Source organism: Pleurodeles waltl, chromosome 9 (genome assembly GCF_031143425.1).
Source record: "Pleurodeles waltl isolate 20211129_DDA chromosome 9, aPleWal1.hap1.20221129, whole genome shotgun sequence".
NCBI classification, from domain to species: Eukaryota; Metazoa; Chordata; class Amphibia; order Caudata; family Salamandridae; genus Pleurodeles; species Pleurodeles waltl.
Genome location: NC_090448.1, coordinates 17,733,059 through 17,752,773, shown reverse-complemented (window position 1 = coordinate 17,752,773; position 19,715 = coordinate 17,733,059). Strand labels below are relative to the sequence as shown.

General features: G+C 45.4%; 1 protein-coding gene across 4 annotated transcripts in view; it reads right to left on the bottom strand.

Moving 5' to 3' along the window:
• Positions 1-461: 461 nt before the first annotated feature.
• The window catches only part of MTMR14 (myotubularin related protein 14), a 166,144-nt gene continuing 146,890 nt past the window's right edge, over positions 462-19,715 (bottom strand). For all 4 annotated transcript variants that reach the window (XM_069206136.1, XM_069206137.1, XM_069206138.1 and 1 more), the window contains one exon: positions 462-2,349. In XM_069206136.1, the coding sequence (XP_069062237.1) occupies positions 2,169-2,349 (181 nt within the window). In that variant the 3' untranslated portion in view covers positions 462-2,168. The remainder of the gene's footprint in view (positions 2,350-19,715) is intronic.

The window sequence follows — 19,715 nt, the reverse complement described above, 5'->3', positions numbered from 1 at the left end:
AGGTACATGTCCCTGTCCCAAGAGGCTGCTGCTCAGAAAGGCATTAAGACAACTCGTTATTTTAGTCCTGCCGGTTGAATCACAGGAGGGACTGGAAGACTTATGATAACAATAAATAAGTTAGAAAGACGTCAGAAAACCTTCGAAAAGGAAAAAAGAATAGAACAAAAGACATTACTGCGTTCATGAACCTTCTCTGGCTGAGCAGAATTTATAAACAGGTTAGTACTGGTGATGTATTTTGGGTTCTGTAGAGATGGTGGTCTTGAAGAATGCCTCTCCTAGAGCACTTCTGTTAAAATAAATTCTTTTGAGCAGGGCTGAACATCCTCAATTGAAATTCTTAAATTTGTGCAGACGAGCATTCAAATGCCAAATCAAAACTAGTGCCAAGTACTGAAGGAGCCGAAAATATAATTACACCACCGAAGAGAAACACAAAAACCAGATACAAGTGGAAATTCTAAAGAAATAAAAGACTTTATAAAATGTAATAAAAAGAAACAACTCAAAACGAGTACTGGTAAATGATAAAATCATATATACAGGACTATGTCTGCATTTTCTAAAAACAGGAGATTAACAGTTTGTAATACACAAAGCCTTTTAAAAATCCACCTGTACTTTTGGAACGGCGACTCAACCAACTGGATGATGGAACAGTTTACACGAGTTATACAATCATTTATAAACCTTTCTTGAGCTTATTTGGTTGTGAAACAGCTGCACATAGAGGAACATTGAAGAGCATTTGTTGATAAAATGCTGAAACCATAGTATAAAGCATTTGGTAGCATTATACAGGGGCTATTGGTGTCTGCGAACTGTAATCCATTAAAGATCAGGCACTGGATCAAATGAAAACCTCAAATTAGAACCTCAGGATAAGATTTAGAATGTTATCTTTTTTCAAAATCAGTTTGCATGGAACTTCAAGATGAAGGTGAGTTTGCGCAGAGAACACCGACAGCTCAAAGGTAGCACTGAACAGAGGGATTGTCAATTTACCGCTCAAAGGGACAGTGGCACTTAGATGTTCTGAACGAAGTAACTGAGCACTCCTGTCATAAGGTCACAAAGCACATTTTTCAGAGCCCATACAACAGTGTGATGCATGGGAAAAAAACTAAAAAAAAAAACTCGTAAACGTTTATGTAAGTGGCAGTGAAACACGAAATTCTGTGTTTAGCAGCAAAGCATTGGCTTCCCATTGCCAGACTTCCAATTGCCAAGCGGATGACAAATCTTAAATTTGCACACAATCGCCAACTGAAACTAAGATTTTGTGAAGGAAATTCTTGACTATTAAGGCGCAAAGTAAGAGCAGATAATAAATTAAACGCCATGGATCAGAAAACTTTATAAAGCGGAACTGGTTTAATAAAAAGAGGACATACTGTGGGCACCTTCCCAGAAATGTTACAGCTCACCTGTTCATGGCAATAGTTCTAGACTGCAGCTTTACACATTAAACAGGTTGGCCTCAGGGAGGCTTTTATAACCGCGAGATCACTTCTACAAGATCAATCAAGTCAGCTTGATAATAACCGTCATATGAGTGCCCGGGAAGGCCAGATATCCAGTTTGATCTGACAAAACTTTAAACTCAACCTGTAACTCCTTCAACATCTCCACGGATGATGATGATTTGGGTGGTTTCCATATCCGTTAGGGACCCTACGTGCACTTCCTCTCCGCACACTTCAGTCGACAACTCAGTGTTTCATCGTTTCCCCGAACCTGTCCTTCCAAACACCTTTTCCACAAAACCAGAACTGGGAGAAGTTTGGTTTTGAAACAAAAGCATATTATGAGCCACAGGTGCTACTTAGTGAAAAGTCTTCCCTTATCAAGATGGAAAGGCCCGTCAACTCAAGCAGAAAGCCTGGGAAACCAGCCCCAAGATCAAATAACCATTAATTGCTAATGAAACTCATGCAAGGACTCAAAAATAGAAAGTTGAGGCAGAATGGCTGTGTCTGAAATTCACAGTGGAAGAATAGCATGGGAAAGGCAAAAATAGTCATATTAAACCCGCCTGGAACAGTGCGGACCATCCAGCCGATGTAGAGCAAACTGCTTACTCCTCCGAGGATGATCCTATGGCTTATAAAATCTTGTGTCCTTCATGTTTTAGGGCAAGGGTAAGATGGCTTTTGTACTATAGTTCACACAATGGTGCTCGGACCTCGGAGTCCAACTCCTCTTGCAAAGTGTTCTAAAAGACCACCAATGGCTCCAGAGGGGCTTGGAGACGCGGTCTTCAGTCCAATGGTGCTGCTGTAAGCAGCCAGAAAGATGGTACGCAGGGCCTCTAGCCGGGACTCCCGTTCAGTCTGTGCAACAAGCCTGAAAGACAAAAGTATACCATTATACTGCGAAGTAAGAGAAACATTTAGAGGTTGCCACAGTGAAGAAACAAGAGATTAGGTGTCAAACGTCCCTAAATTGAGGTAACTGTTAGGACAGATTTATTTATATATCACAGCGCATACAGCGCAGAAAAGGCCCAGTGTCTAAGAGACCTTTATATAGATGAGACAAGTAGAAGCAGTTAAAAAGAAAACTGTGTAAATAGTTCTGACGGTCAAAATTCATACTCTGAACATCTAGAACAATAGCATACCAACACTGTAGCGTAGGTTATCACCCGGTATTACCTTGACGTAGTACTATTTTGACACCATCACAAACACTAAAAAGACCATAGAGCCAACACTTTAATCTACCATCACTTGAACACCACTAAATTCTACCAATACCCTAACATTAGTTCAAACTGTAACACTAAAAAAACTCTACACTCAACTGAAATGTAGTGTAGGATAAAATATATTACAAACCTTACTCGAGGCCAAATGTTTAAGAGGTGAGTAAAACTCATCTAGTGGTAAATTAAATTTACATTAAAATAATAAAATTAAAATAAATAAAAAAAAATTAAAACAAATAAAATAAAAATAAAAAAATGGTACCTTAATCTAACTTTAGAACATTACTTGCCTCCAAGCTAATAAGAAGCATAAATTACATCAATATAATAAGAGCTTACCTTACCCTAATTCAAATCCCAGCCTCACATTAATTTAAATATAAAAGGTTTCTATGTGGCGAGGAAGTAGTGGTAATGTTTCAGTAGTGTGGTGGGAAGTGATGCTATTGAAGTAATACAAAGTTACCCTTCAGGGAGACCATATCAGTTCCAAGCTTGCACTAGCAGACCTCTTTGTAACTTCTTCGTAACACCAACTCCCCGGAGGAAATATACTCCCTTGTAGGGTAAAGTACTCACACCACAATACGCAGTTGAAGTCAATTTTTTCAATCAAACCTAGAGACATTGGTGTGTGGACCTCAATGTCATGTGCCAATGGCCTGTCACACACAAACATTCTCTGATTCAAAGGGTCCAATGGTGTGGAATGGCGGGTTCCTCTGCACACAAAGCACAGTCCCCCCCCCCACCCCCCAATCTATAATTTTATATCATTCTACCTCAACTTTCATTTGTTGGAGCTTCTGGGGTTGTTTTTGGGGGGTGGGGGGGTAATCGGGAAATCCAATGACTTCTACCAGAGTTTTTTACTTTGCGTTGCACACTTGCAGGTACCTGTGAACACTGCGCCATTCATTCATTCATTCTGCCTCAGAGCAGCAGGTAATGCAGTTCTGCGGCGGGCACGGCTGTGATGCAAACAAGATGCTGGCTCATTTCACAAGTCAAACGCGCTAAACGCACTTTAAAAGTGACTGAGTAACTCAGTAAAGAAGTTACTCTTTGACAAAGGAATCTTTCCACAGATGAAAAAAGGGTGAGGGGAGGATATCTTAAGAGAAATAGTGAGGCCTTGCTTTTGGAACGTAGTTGTAGATTAACTGTAGAAGCATGAACAGTGGTGCAATGCAGTGGGACAACGGACACAGAGCCGACTGACACCACCTGATGCCGCGGAGCGGTACTGCTCAAGAAAAATCTCCAGATCCAGACTGACATCTGCGGTAACTTCTAAGGTAAGGAATCTACAACTAGAAGTTACTATCAGATATAGCATTCATCGCTGCAGCACACCAATCAGGAATTTTAGTGATGCAGGCACCGGTTTAGATCGTAACAATAAAAATAGTATTATTTGCAGTATTAGTGGAACACAGTGCACTACTTTTAGAATTAGGACCTGGAGTATTGGCACCACAAGGTACTGTAGCATGATCAATAGTACGTTTAGTACCACTAGCTTCTGTACTCCAAATTCAAAAGTAACCTATGACATAGAAGTAGTACTGCTACTATCTGCAATATGGATGACTTTACTGTTAATACAATGGGGTACACAGAACCTGTAGTATCAGCAGAGGCAGTGAGCTGTAGCCGCAGTAGTGCTCTTAGTATCTCTCAACTGAGCAATCCAGGTATTAGTGACGCAGAACTACTTAATAAAGTTATAAAACCATCGCTGTTAATCTCAATGCTCCACAATATGGCACTTAATATTCACAATCTTCGATCATAAAAAGCAGATGAAACTGGCCCATAGAATGCACAGGCCTCCTAATGGTATGGTACTTTTTTTTTTTTTTAATGAAGTACACTATTAGATCATCAGTGCAAGTAATTGGAGTCTGAAAAAAGAAGCCCATCCTGGAAGGCTTGTTAGATGGTAGGTCAGCCAAGTCCAGCTTTAGGGGTACTTCATGTGGACTCCGGCTCATTACATTAACCTGCAGCTCTACAGACTGCATGCTCCATCGATATTTTGACCCCTTTTCTGGTCTTACTGCATGGCCCTCTCCCAAGCGCCATGATAATGTAATTATGTCTGAGTAATAACCGTCTAGACAGATTCATGGGGTCGGGCCACAAGAGCTCATTTATCAAACAAAAGCCACATGGTTTTATTTGTTTATTTCAAAACTTCATTGAGAGAAGATTTTACAAGTGGTTGGCATATCATCGTAAGTAACATAACATTCCCAAATATTGTTTTGACACGTATTAGTCATGAAACGCGCAGGAAACACATACCCATTTATGTAATCACAGATAAGAGAGGTTTATGCTTCGCACAATCATAGGGCGGGAAAGGTATAGAAGAACGCACAAAAAAAGAAAAAAAAAAAAGAAAAAAAAAAAAGAAAAAAAAAAACACACAAGAGGAGAGTGGATAGAGAGAGAATATAAGGAAAGGGGAGCGCTAGAGGGGTGATTGCCTGAAATTAGACTTAGATTTCGTCAGGCCTCTGAATTAGAGGATTAGTTCAGCAACAGTAATTCCCTTTTTGGAAGGGTTCATCACTTCCAGGTTATTGGTCAAATTTGTTCCATAATGTCTCATTAGCCGAGATTCAGGGATATTGGGTGGAGAAGCCTGCATGTGCCCCTCTAGTGTACCTCAGCCAATTCCACCAAGTGTGGCTGAAGAAGTTTCCGAATGACTCATGATGAGAGAATGGTTGTGTGCCAAGGTGAATATAAGGTCAACCAGGATGAGCTCCTCTTGGTTCAGGTTCATATAAATATGAGAGGTGAAAGCTTCTGTAGATTAAAAATGAGAAATTCAAGGGTAATTTTGTTTGGAGAAGGGTGTCAATAGTTTCATGGACTTTAGCCCAGAAGTCAACTAGGAGTGGGCAGTCATTGCAAGTGTCGGAAGTCCATATGGGAAGAACTGCAGCTCCAGCAATTGTTGTCTAAAAGGCCTAGAGTGGAGAGTCTGTGTGGTGATAGTGTAACCTATGTAGGAAAAAATATTTAGTCTGGGCAAGATTGGGAGTTATTTTCTTGGAGAAAGGGGCGTTCCACAGTTTCAGCCACATGTTATCTTGCGGCCTCTGTAGACCATCCTGCCTAAGGATTCTTGGAGTGAGGTGGAAGTGGGGCTGAGCTTAGCATAAATCTTTGATCCCACATGGCCGCCTTCCCTGAGTTTAGTGGGGTTGGAAGAGATGTGGGTTGAAATGGAAAAGCTCAGTGTTTAAAAGAACAAGTTGCTTACCTTAGGTAACGAGATATCTGGTAGAGACACTCTAGCTGCAGATTCCTTACCTTAGAATTCTCTGGCGTCAGCTTAGAATCTGGATTTTTTTTTCTGAGCAGTACCCTGCGCGCGCCGTCTTTCGGATCTGCGTGTTTTGACCAGCTCCGCGTGCGTCAGCGGAGCAGTCTATGACATCACGTTGTCTATATAGACACCGTCTCAGCACGCGTCCGTCAGTTCTTTTCCACAACTTCCCGCGCCAGAAGCGCCAACAGTTATGGATTTTACCTCTTTGAAGTAAAAATTCTTTCATGCCTTTAAGAAAGGCAAAAATGCCAAAATCATATATATATATATATATATATATATATATATATATATATATATATATATATATATATATATATATATATATATATATATGTATTCAAAAAATATCCGCAGAGCGGGGAGGCTTGGGTGGGTGTAAGGAATATGCAGCTAGATAGAGTATCTAACAGATACCTCATTACCGAAGGTAAGTAACTTGTTCATCTGATGGAGACTTCTAGCTGCAGCTTCCTTACCTTAGAATAGATACCCAAGCTATCACCCCTGGCGGTGGGTCTGAAGGAGATTTTTACACTAGGAAGTCTTGCAAAACAGACCGGGCAAAATGCCCCTCTTCTCACCTGGCTATCCAGGCAGTAGTGTTTTGCAAATGTGTGCAAAGAAGCCCACGTTGCAGCCTGACAGATGTCCACCATGGGTACGCCACATGCTAAAGCAGTGGTAGCAGCTTTCCCCCTAGTGGAATGAGCTCTCAAGCCCTCGGGAGGCTGCTTCTTTGCCAAAGCGTAGCAGATCTTTATACAGAGAACGACCCAGCGCGAAATGTTTAGTTTCTGCACCGCCCGACCCTTCTTTGCACCAACGTACCCCACAAAGAGTTGGTCGTCCACCCGGAACTCTTTAGTGCGGTCAAGGTAGAACAATAACGCTCTTTTTGGGTTCAGCCGATGGAGACGCTCCTCTTCCTTAGAGGGATGCGGTGGTGCAAAGAAGGTGGGCAGGGTGATATCTTGAACCAGATGGAAAGGGGTCACGAACTTGGGGAGGAAAGAGGCACGAGTTCTTATCACTACCTTGTCAGGATATCATGAGAAGGTTTCTTTGAAGATAAAGCCTGCAGCTCACTCGGTCTCCTGGCAGATGTAATTGCCACCAAAAAGGCTGTTTTAATAGTGAGCAGCCGGAGAGGACAGTTATGCCAGGGCTCAAAGGGAGCGCACATAGGTAAGAACCAAATTAAGATCCCACTGCGGCATAACGAAAGGCACAGGCGGGAACAGATGCACAAGCCCTTTCAAAAACCTCTGTACTATAGGTGATTTAAACAGAGATGGTTGATCGGGCAACTGAAGAAAAGCCGATAAGGCTGCAAGATAGCCCTTGAGAGTCCCCAAGGAGGAACCCTGCTGGGCGAGATACAAAATAAACAAAAGGATGTTAGACAGAGAAGAAGAAAGAGGATCAATAGACCTCTCTGGACAATATGAAACAAAACTTTTCCAACGGCAGGCGTAGATCGACTTAGTAGATGGACGCCTGGCTGCCAGAATGACATCACAGACCTCGGGAGGGAGGTCATAAACCATCAACTGTCGCCGCTCAATCTCCACGCATGAAGGCGCAGTTATCAGGTTCGGGTGGAGAACCTTCCACTGCTGCTGGGCCAGAAGATCCTCCCGAAGAGGCAGCCTGATTGGAGGACTAATGCTAATTTTGAGAAGCTTTGGATACCAAACTCTCCGTGCCCAATCGGAGCCACTAGGATCACTTGGGCCCGGTCGTTCTTGATTTTCTTGAGAACTCTGGGCAGAAGTGGTATAGGCAGAAAGGCATACAGGAGGCCTGAACTCCACTCACGATGAAAAGCGTCACCTAGCGATAGCCCCCTTGGAAACTCCAACGCGCAAAACTGCTGACATTGCGCGTTCTCTACGGAGGCGAACAGATCTAACCAAGGCTCTCCCCACTGCTGAAAGTCCTTGCGCCACCTCCGAATGGAGACACCATTCGTGATCAAAGCATTTTTGTCTGAGCTCGTCTGCCCTGGCATTCAGAGAACCTGCCAGGTGTTGAACCACCAGGGTCATGCCCTGCTGTTCCAGCCACATCCAGAGACGCAAGGCCTCTTGACAAAGGGTCCACGACCCCACACCGCCCTGCTTGTTGCAGTACCACATTGCGGTAGTGTTGTCCGTGAACACCTGCACCACCTTCCCTTTCACAACAGGAAGAAATGCTTTTAAATGCTAGCCGGATCGCCCGAAGCTCCAGCAAACTGATGTGGAGCCCAGATTCCGCCAGAGACCAGTGACCTCTGATCTCCACCTCCCCCCAGATGGCCGCCCCATCCCAGAAGTGACGCATCTGTCACTACCGTTAGATCTGGTTGGGGGAAGGGAGAGGAGTCTGCCTTTAACCCAATCGCAGTTCACGAACCACCACTGCAGATCTTTTGCAGTCCCCTCCGAGATCTGAATCACGTCGGTAAGATTTCCCTGATGCTGTGCCGATTGGAAATTCAGGTCCCACTGCAGAGCACTCATGCGCCATCTGGCATGCTTGACCAATAGGATGCAGGAAGCCATGAGTCCCAACAGCCTCAGAGTCTGTCTCACCAAAATCCAGGATAGAGGCCGAAACATCGGTATCATAACCTGAATATCCTGGAGCCGCTGTTTGGGAGGATAAGCCCGATACTGCACTGTGTCCACGACCGCTCCGATGAAAGTGAGCTTCTGAGAGGGAGTCAGGTGTGACTTCGGCACATTTATAGTGAACCCCAGCGAATGCAAGAGGTCCGCCGTCACCTGGAGGTGGGTGACGAGAGCCTGGGGCGTCGGAGCCTTCAACAGCCAATCATCCAGGTAGGGGAAGACTGAAATCCCTGACCTGCGCAGATGAGCTGCCACCACCGCCATCACCTTTGTGAACACCTGAGGGGCACTGGTGAGACCGAAAGGAAGCACGGTAAACTGAAAGTGCTCATGGCCCACCTTGAACTGCAGGTAACGCCTGTGGGCTGGCAGGATAGGAATATGGAAATATGCATCCTGCAAATCCAACACTACCATCCAGTCTCCTTGGTCTAGGGCAGACAAAACCTGAGCAAGAGTGAGCATCTTGAATTTCTCCTTCTTGAGGAAGAGATTGACGTCCCTTAAATCCAAGACAGGGCGAAGGCCTTTGTTCTTTTTGGGAATCAGAAAGTAGCAAGAATAACGACCACTGCCTACTTCTGATATCAGGACTCTTTCTATGGCTCCCTTGGCCAAGGGAGCCGTAACTTCCTCACGGAGCAAAGCTAGATGGTCCTTCATCAGCCATTCCTTTGCCAGAGGGATAGAGGGAAAGACTGGAAGGGAGTAGCCCTTCCGTATGATCTGCAGGACCCACTTGTCCGTGGTGATGGAAAGCCAGTGAGGGAGATGAAAACGAATCCTCCCTCCAACTGGACGGACGTAATCCTGCAGAACCAAACTAGGAGGGCTTGGGCGCAGTGGAGGGGGGCTGTGTGGCGGCCGACCTCTGGGTCTGATGGTACCACGACCACGTCCTCTTCCGGGATGCTGTGAAGCCTGAGGACAGTGGCTGAACTGTGGCTGGCGTGGTACCACGCCCCTTCCGAAGCCTTGAAAGGGGTGAAAGACAGACTGCTGTTGTGCTGCCGCTGAAAGGCCCAAGGATCTGGTCGTTGCTCGAGACTGCTTGAACCTCTCAAGCGTGGAGTCTGCCTTTTCGCCAAAAAGGCGAGAGCCATCAAAGGGCATGTCCATCAAGCTGGACTGGACATCCCCTGAGAAACCAGTAGAACGTAGCCAGGTGTGGCGACGTAGGGCCACTGACGATGAAATCGCTCGGCCCAGCGAGTCGGTCGTGTCCAAACCACACCGGACCGTAAACTTGGCTGCATCTCTCCCATCCTTGACAGCCTGGGTGAGTGTCACATACGCCCTCCGGGACCTGGGGCAGCACATGTGCCACCGTATCCCATAAAGTATGGGAATAACGGCCCAATAGGCAAGAGGTGTTTACGGACCTCAATGCCAGGCTGGTGGAAGAAAACATCTTCTTCCCAAGCTGATCCAGCCTCTTGGATTCCCTATCCGGAGGAGCGGAAGGGAATGCACCACGGGAAGTAGAGGCTTGGACAACCAAGCTCTCAGGAGTGGGGTGTTGAGTCAGGAAACTAGGGTCGCTCGGAGCGGGCCTATGGCGGCGGCCGACCGTCCTATTCATAGGAGCCCCTGTGCTGGGTTTGGACCACGTACCCAGAAGTAAGTCTTTAAGAGCCTCATTGAAGGGCAACATCGGCTCTGATGTTGTCACCCCCGGCTGAAGCACTTCTGTCAGGATATTCGTCCTGACTGGCACCGTAGGCAAATCTAGGTCCAAGACCTCAGCGGTCCTACTCACCACCATAGCACAAGAAGCACCCTCCTCCATAGCCACATTAGGAGGAGAGAGCATACCAGTATCTGGAGACGTGTCCAGTCCACTGGTCTCCCCTAGATCCTCATACCAGTCCTGTTGTAATCCACATTCTAAAGGGTCCTCAGACCCCTCTCATTCCTCTCCTGCGTCTGGCTGATCTAAATAATGCCCAGACAATGATCTGGGCCAAATTGGCTCTGTCGAAGTCGTACGACGTCGCTCCGGCTCATCCGGAATAAGGATGGGGCTGCCACTGGTGGCGGAATAGTCTACGTCAGACCCGGTGCCGAAGGAGGTAGACTGAGGGACAGGCGCCGGTCCGGATCCAGTAGCGTATCCTGGGTTCCCCAACGGCGCAGAGGCCGAAGCTGCCGGCGTTGAATCCAAAGGGGCCCCTGCTGACCCCGCGGGGCCCAAAGACACACCCGAGGGTGCAGCCCGCTCAAAAACGAGACGCATGGCCTCGTAAAAAAAACTTATTTGAGCGGGGTCGATCCGGTCCCCGGAAAGGGGGGGGGGGGGGGGGGGGGGAAGACGCGGAGTCGACCCTGGCGATGGCTCCTCGGAACTGCGCTCGGAACGTAGACGTTCCCTAGACGCCTCATCGGCAGACAGGCGTGGCGAAGACGAGGTCCTCTTGGACTTCTTCTTGTGCCTCTTACCTTCGGATGACCTCGAATGAGAGGAAGAGAACTTGGGGCTCCGGGAGCGGTGCCACGACCTCCTCCTGTGGCGGGTCCGTGACCTCCGCGGAGTCACGCCAACCGAAGACGAATGTCGGGCCGCAAGAAGCTTAAGGGATCTCTCCCTCAAGGCCTTAGGCGCCATGGCCTGACAGTCTGAGCACGAGGTGGAATCGTGGTCCTTCTCCACGCACCAAAGAAACACGGTGCGGGTCAGTCACCGACATGGTGCGATGAACCATGTCTTTCTCGAAGGCATGACTTCAAACAGTCAAAAAAGCCTCGACAAACCGTCAAAAGAAGGGTAGCTCTTTCCGGAACTGCTCTTAACCGGCGCGGAAGGAAAAGAACTGATGTACGTGTGCCGAGACGGCATCTATATTGACAATCGTGACGTCATAGGTGGCTCGAGCAACACGGACGACGCACGTGGATCCGAACGACGCCGCCAGACGGCGCGCGCAGGGTACTGCTCAGAAAAAAACTCCGGATTCGAAGCGGACGCCAGGGAATTCTAAGGTAAGGAAGCTTCAGCTAGAAGTCTCTATCAGATACCCTCTTCTGACTTCCACAAAGTAAAAGATGCAGTAAGTAAAATTTTAGTGAAATATCAGAGAATGATAGGGGGTGTTTTACTACCAAGTTCACCTACCACAGGGCTCCCAATTGACCTCCATGAGCAGGCCGAGGAGGGAGTTGGAGTAAAGTTTGATGTCCCTGGTGAACCAAACAGAGGCTTATAACAAGTGCCTGATTTTTATGTTAAAGGTGGCAATTGACGCCTTGTACGATTTAGGATTACGTTGTTAAGGAAGTGATGATGTTTGTGGATCGTTAAGACGCACGGGAGGGGAAGATTATCTGTTAGTAACTGCTCTAGTGAGAGCCAAGGGGGAAAATAAAATCAGTCACTGAAACATTTCGCTCCTTGGGCTGTCGGGAAGGTAATTTGGAATCTCTTGAAGTCTGCAATATTAGCTTCCCTTAAGGTTTATTTTTGTTTGGTCGAGTTTTTTTTTCTTTTTTTTTTTTCGGGGGGGGGGGGGGTTGGGGTGGGGGGGGGGGGGGGTAATGGAATACGTTTTTATTCGAGTTCCATATACACTTATTAAGAAGGCAGTCTAAGTTGGCAAAGAAGTCATGAGAACAGAGGATATGTGACATGGTTAGTAAGTAGTTCACAATCTGAGTGATTACCATTTTTATGGATAAAAGCTTACCCCATCAGGTCAGAACTTTTGGTGACCATCCATCAAAAACATTCTGTACATTTTGAGGCACTAAGGTTTCATTGTGTCTAATAGATTCAGTGAGGTTATCATTGAATTTAAGGACAATTTTGGTGACCGCAGTATGCATGCGTTATTAGGATTAAAATGTTGTCTGCATATGCGGCCGTCTTAAAGTATCTACCTCTGATATGTATCCCTATGGAGTCGTTTTGTTTGTTAAGTGACCGCAAAAGTGGTTCGATAGCTAGGAGGAAAGGGAATAGGGCAACCTTGTTTAAGACGGAATGAGCCCGACAGTACCATGTTGTAGCAAATTTTGGTGCAGGGATTTGATTGTAAGGCCATTACTGTTTTTATAAAAGGAGTCTCCTAGATTAAAACAGGGCTAAGTGGATTTCAAAAAAGGGCTGTGCGACCTGGTCGAAAGCTTTTTCAGGAGAGTGTTAGTGCCACTACTGGTGAGTTTCTGGATTTAGTGATCTGTAGGATATGCTGTAGGAGTCTAACATTGTTGTTAGAGAGTCTGCCTTTTGAGAAGCCAGCTTGGTATGGTTCAACAGGTAGGGACATTAATGCTTCCATTTGTTTGGCCACGATTTCGGCATAGATTTTACAATTTAAGTTGACCTTCGATATTGGGTTATAGTTTTTGGGATGTGTGGTCTTTCCTTTCTTTAGGTAGGAGGGTTATGGTGGCTTCCGAGGTGGTGTCAGCATAGAAATGGAAAATGCTTAGTAAAGGTATATGGAATTCTTCAGCAAATAGTTTATAGAATTGGGCTAAAAAGCCATTTGGTCCGGGGGCTTTACTGATCTTGAGGGGACCTAATTGCCCATTTAATTTCTAGATTGGTAATAGGAATTTAGCGGATGTTGATGTTCAGCATCTAACTTGGGAAGGTTAACTTTGTTGAGGTAAGTTAAACACTCTTGTGCAGAGATATTAACATGTTCATTGTATAGTGATTTATAAAACTCAAGAAAGACACCAGAAATCTGGTGTCGATGCAAACGTAAATTGACCATGTTTATTTCTGACAGAAGTCATATGTGAGCTGCTCGGTTTGCTTTTTAGATACCAGGCTAAAGATTTCTCAGCAGTATTACCTGCACATAATAGTAAGGAGCTGAATTTCTTCACCCACTGACCAGCTCTGGTGCTTAGGGGTTTATTATATTAAAAAACAGGTGATGGACGGAATGCTGAACATTGTCAAACATTCACCCCCAGTACAGTGATCTGGGCCTAAATCCATCGTTTTTTTGCTGCCCATGCCATTCCAGTTTGGACCCAGCCATATGCAAATCAGTCTTGACCCTGTTCCCCATGGGAACAGTCCAGCCCGAACTGCTAGGCCAGGTCTTCCCTGGACTGGAAACAAGCATCCTGGGACCGGTTTCAGGGTTTCACCCCTCATCAGCCAGGCTAGCTTGAATCCAGTGGCATGGGAAGCACGGGACCCACGTCTGGGCATACCCTTCCCACTTAGGGCGAAAAATGCAAAAACAACAAGTGATGGACGGAATGCTGAACATTGCCAAACATTCACCCCCAGTACAGTGATCTGGGCCTAAATCCATCGTTTTTTTGCTGCCCATGCCATTCCAGTTTGGACCCAGCCATATGCAAATCAGTCTTGACCCTGTTCCCCATGGGAACAGTCCAGCCCGAACTGCTAGGCCAGGTCTTCCCTGGACTGGAAACAAGCATCCTGGGACCGGTTTCGGGGTTTCACCCCTCATCAGCCAGGCTAGCTTGAATCCAGTGGCATGGGAAGCACGGGACCCACGTATTATATTCATACTTTTCCTGTGGATAGTGTCCAACAGGGGCGTACCCTTTACTGAGTAATGTCTAAATTCAAGCGATTTTATTTGGGTTTCTAGCTTTTATAGCCGAGCGCTGGCTGTTTCGCTGGTGTGGGCTGATGCCAATGATTACCCTTCTCATGGTGGCTTCAAAGGCATCCCATCCCACTTGGGGTTGGCACTGCTCAGGAAGGTTTTCTAGAAGAGAGAAGAAAAAAAAAAAAAGAAAAAGGTTGATGGCCTGACGGATCGTTTCTGGATGTTGTTTGTCATGTAAGATATCAGTGTTGAGTTTCCAAGATTTATCTTTGGGGGGTGGACGAGGCCCAATCCAAGGATGCAGTTATGGCTGAATGGTCAGAAATCAGTCTGGGCTCCAAAGAAGAGTTGATGATCAAACTATACCATATTGTTTGATACTAAGATGTGGTCAATTCTGGAAAATGATTGGTGGGGTGGAGAGAAAAAAGGTGTTGTCCCTCGTATCTGGGTGTTGTATGCACCATGTGTCTATTAATGAGAAGTGAACATATTTCAAGGAGAAGTCTGTGTGAAGGTGTCAGTCTATATTTGGCCCTAAAGCCACACTCAATGATGGTGTCAATTGGGAAGTTAAAGTCTCCCCCCTTATCAGGGGGGAGTTACTGGGGAAATCCGCCGTTAAATCTTCGATCTGTCTTCAGAAGTTGATGATGTTGTTTGGAGCATATATATTCAGAAGGTAGAATGAATTCTTTACCTGACTTAGATCAGCGAGTGGGTCCAAGACCATAATTTGTGCTTGCTTGGGAATAATGGTAAGCACTCAATTTTTCGTTTTGGGAGCCTGTGAACCTAACACTTCGGAGAACCAGGAGGTTTAAAGGAGGATGTATCGGAAGCAGTGAGTTTAGATTCTTGTAGAAGAATCAGATCGCATTTGCATATATATATGTACTTAATGATTTTCCTCATCTTAACTGGGTGGTTTAACCCTTTTGTGCTGAGAGATAAGATCTGCAAGGCATCACATTTTGACATGGGTGTAATGTGGGGACTGATGTCATCATGTATTGTGGTACTGTTTAAGGAGTGCAACATGAAGTAAGTGTGACCTCCTCCCACAGGTCCTTCGAACTCTGGTATAGTGTCACATGATGTGGTATCTGCCTGAAATTGGGTAAGATACTGAGGCAATCACGGCGGAGAAGAGAGGAGACAAAGCAAACAAAACAAAGGAAATCAGAGCCCACCCTACTCGCTGCACCCGACTACTACCTCCCTATCAACCCCCCCCCCCCCATATGTGTAGGAAATGCATGTACCAAAGGAGGAGACCAACCATCTCCATGTCGCCGCAGTGAACTGGTGTTAGTAAGTGAAAGATTACTTTTAGATGCTATACCATGAGCCACTGTTGGCAACGCTTTCACAGTTGAGTGGGTCATAGATGAGAGGATGGGATCATGGCAGACATAGAAACATGCATCATTAGGGAAGGCCTTCTAAGACCTAGATTTAGGTAGCATAACCTCTGTTAAGAGATGACAAAACATGAAACATTTACTGATAAATGAAAAGGGCTTAGAACCTGAGGTAATTACAGCATACAACATGATGGATGTTGTACTGAGGCAGAGAAGTTACACTCGGGAAATGGTTATATGTTAGAGTGGTCCAGTGCTTGGAGGGGCTGTGTCCATCTTGGCTTCATGGACATTGTCGAGGAAGGCGGCCACATCACTTTGATTGTGGACCATGTGAGGTGACCCTTTGCAGACCATACGAAATCTGGCTGGACCTGAACAAGAAGGTGGTGTTCATATTCTGCAGCCTTGGCCCGAGTGAGAGGAAGCCTTTTCTCGTTTGGACCGTGTGTTTGGAGTAGTCTCGAGAGAGACAGTGAACCGATAGTCTTCCCAGTAGATGTATTTGTGCTTACGGATGTACTCTAGGATTATGTCTACATGCTGGTATCTGAGGGCTTTACAAAGAATTGCTCTAGGTGATCCTGATGAGGAGGTCTGATAGCTTTGATATAATGAGATGCGGTGTGCTCTTTCCAACTCAAACTTTTAGTCAAGAAGGATATTTGTAGTGTGCAGAATCCAGGCTTCAGGAAGGCTATGCAAGAGCGAAGTTTTTCACAATTTTATGGGAAGCCAAAGAGCCTTCTGTTGCCTCTTCTGTTTCCCATCTTCCAAGTCAGCAATGGAACGTTGCATTAGGAGAGATGTTTTGTGGAGGGTGCTGAGGACTATTTTCACTAAGGTTTTTGTCCTCTAGATCGCTCATGCGTTGTTTGGCTGCCGACATCTTCTCAGCCTTTTGTTTAATGTCAGATCTCATGTCTGAAAAGTCTTGCTGCATTATGTTCATGCTCCCCTTCGTGGTCTGTGACTGTGGGGGTGGGGGTGGGGGGGGGGGGAATGATTTGTTCTGCATTCCGTCCGTCTGTTTTTGCATTTGTAGCCCCAAGTGGGAAGGGTATGCCCAGACGTGGGTCCTGTGCTTGCTATGCCACCCAATTCAAGCCAGCCTGGCTGATGAAGGATGGTACGGTCAAGGCCGGCTTGTTCCTGGTCCAGAGAGGACCTGGCCTGGCAGTTTGGGCTGGACTGTTACCATGGGGGAACAGGGTCAAGACTGATTTGCATAAGGCTGGGTCCAAACTGGAATGGCAGGGCAAGCAAAACTGGTGGATTAAACCCAGATCTGTGACGGAGGGTGAATGTTTGATTTGTTCTGCATCTGTCCATCATCTGTTTTCACCTTTGTGGTTTGAGCAAGACTTAAGACATCTGAAAGCTTTTTCAGGATAGAATCCATCATGTCTTTAATTTCGCTTTTGGTGGGAGAGTCTGGGGTCCTCTTTGTGGCGGATTTGGAGTATTTTACAACCATGTTGGAGGTCTGTATTCTAAGTCTGCTGTTGAACGATGTGGATGATCAGGGTGTCTCCGACCTAAAGCTCCTGGAGTTGAGGCACCCTCTTGTACACAGTTCGTCTCAAGATTCTTTTAGGGCAGAACAACTCTATTTTTGGTGATGAAGGCATTAAAATCGGTTTAGTAATTGTCCCGTATAGTTTAGAGAAAGTGTGTGCAAAACAGGGGCCCAGTGCTTGCAAGTTGTTAAAGCTGGTAACTAACTGATGTTTTTGTCAGGGGTGAAAGCAGATATGATCAGTTTGTTCATTTCATGTGTGGCATAAGTATCACGGTAGCCAGTAGACGGTTAGGGAGAGCCCTGTAGGCCTCTAGGTGAGGCAGCGCAGAGATCTGGGCTTGGGCACGCACTTATCACACTGCCTGTGTAAATGGTCGCGAGGATGTGATTAGATGGGAGCGTCCATTTTAGCGGTAGCAGGGTGCTCAGGGTAAATATCGGCTTCTATGGAAGGTTTTCAGAGTCAAAGTCTCGGACTCTACAGATTACGATGTCTATTCCAAGGATTGTAGTCAGCCGATTAGATACTTGGCTCATTCATCAGGAGGAAATGCGGTAGCGAGGGGATGGAGCTCTGGCTCAAGTGGTCATTTTCCACCGCATCAGGCCACACTCCCGAAAGACGCAAGATTTAATTTGGAAGAAGCCCAACAAAAGGCTAAAATAAATACAGTGATCTCAGTCATAACACCATACTAATAAGTATGAATTGTCTATCTCCCACAAATAGAAACAGGCACTCCCAATTTCTTTTTTTTCATTTTTAAATATGGGGCCGGAGGAATTTTAAAAGCACAGTAAACCCCACTTCAACAGTGAAGAAGTCCATCTTTTTGAAAATTATTCTTTTTGCTCACAACCAGACTAGTAATTTTACCCACATTGTGTTAGAGACCTGCTAACTGAGCGGAAAATATATATATTAAAAAAAAAAAAAAAAAAAAACACAAAAGCATCCAGACATGACACTTTGGCGAGTCAAATTCATTTAGCACAGAATTTTTAACTGCAACAAAGTAAGATTATGACATGCAGCAGTAAGGTGAATGTTTGCTCACCTGAGTCTAAACACAAGTTTAAAAGCCTCATGTTTCTGCACCAAGGTGTAAGTTCTGCTTTCAGAGTGCAAAGTCTGCTACAAATTATTACACATTGGAAAATCGAAAAATATAGGTAATGCGGTATGAGAAATTCAAGGAAGAAGTTTAGATTTTGATTTTCTGTACAATTTAAGTTTTATATTATTTAGAAAGCCTCCTGGAGCTTACCTCCAGTGTATAGCAAGATAACTTTAATCTAGACCGAAAAGTCAATTTTCAAAACTAATCGATGCAGGGGCTGAAGGAGTAGGGCTGTTTGACTTCAAAAGGAAGCTCAGATAAATGGCTCAAAAATGGAGGAAAAGATGCTTCAAGCACATCTGCTTATGAACTCTACGCTTTTGAGAAGGAAACCTTTCCGAGAACAGTGGTGCTAGCCCAGATAGGAGTTTGAGAGCTTTTTTGGCCCTTGGCAGGACCAACTCGGCTGGCAGAGAGAGTTTAAAGAGAGGGCAATGAGCCCAAGACATCACTGATATTATAATTTTATTTCTGTGGTTGAAAGTGACTTAAGGAAAGTCTTGCCCAAAATATTACACATGTAAGAAGAAGCAAGTCAATTTGCAGCAAATATTGGATAGGAAAGCATTGAAATGTAATTCCTCACCTCAGGGTGCGGGTCACTGGCAATTGCTCAGTTAGCATTTAAAGGCTTCCAGCAGAAGTGAACTTGATCCGAAGATGAACAAACTGTTCCTGATTCCTATTTCAAGATGTCCTGTCTATCTGGAGAGAAATATTGTCGTCAACTCTGTCATGATCTCTCGAGCTGGAGGGCGGTTCTGAGGTTAAGGGACGCTCTTGCTGATCAACCCAATGACAGCAGGCTCCAGGGCTCGTCAGCACAGCCACGCGACACCTTCTACACTGGATGCAGTGCCAAGAAGGACCTAAAGAGAAGCGGAGGCTGCCCAACAAAACTGTGGTGACTAAGTGCAACTGGACTCCTTTACTTACTCCCCTTGTGAAACTGATTCTGTGTCTGCCAGTGCAAAAAGGGAGCTGGAACCGTTGCAGAAGAAGCCCATAAACCCATCACATACATTATTCATTAGAGCTGAAGAGGAGTGTGGGGATCCTTCCTGCAACATGACTGGAGAACAAGCAACATTCCTTGAAGACAGACACTATGGGCTACCACAAACTTTCAGAACATTTTTCATAATGCCGAGACTGAAAAAAATGTCATCTACTTAGCCTCGGGACATCCTCAAAACAGACAACCTCAGCAGCTTTTTCTGTGAGTTTGTCAAACAGGTCAGCTACAACTATACCGAGTGATGCTGCCTGCAGAAAGATCATGCCATGCTAATGGACTTCAAAGGTGCTTCCATTTAAGGACTAGGCGCACATAAAATTGGACACTTCCACTCATTGTGACATATAAAAGGAGGCTTATGCCTGCTGCCTTGAAACTGTTCTGAGCTTTTTCACCCTGAAGCTTGATTCTAGTTTGCAATCTTGTAAGACTACCACTCTTTTGAGAACTTAAGTTCTTCGTTAAGA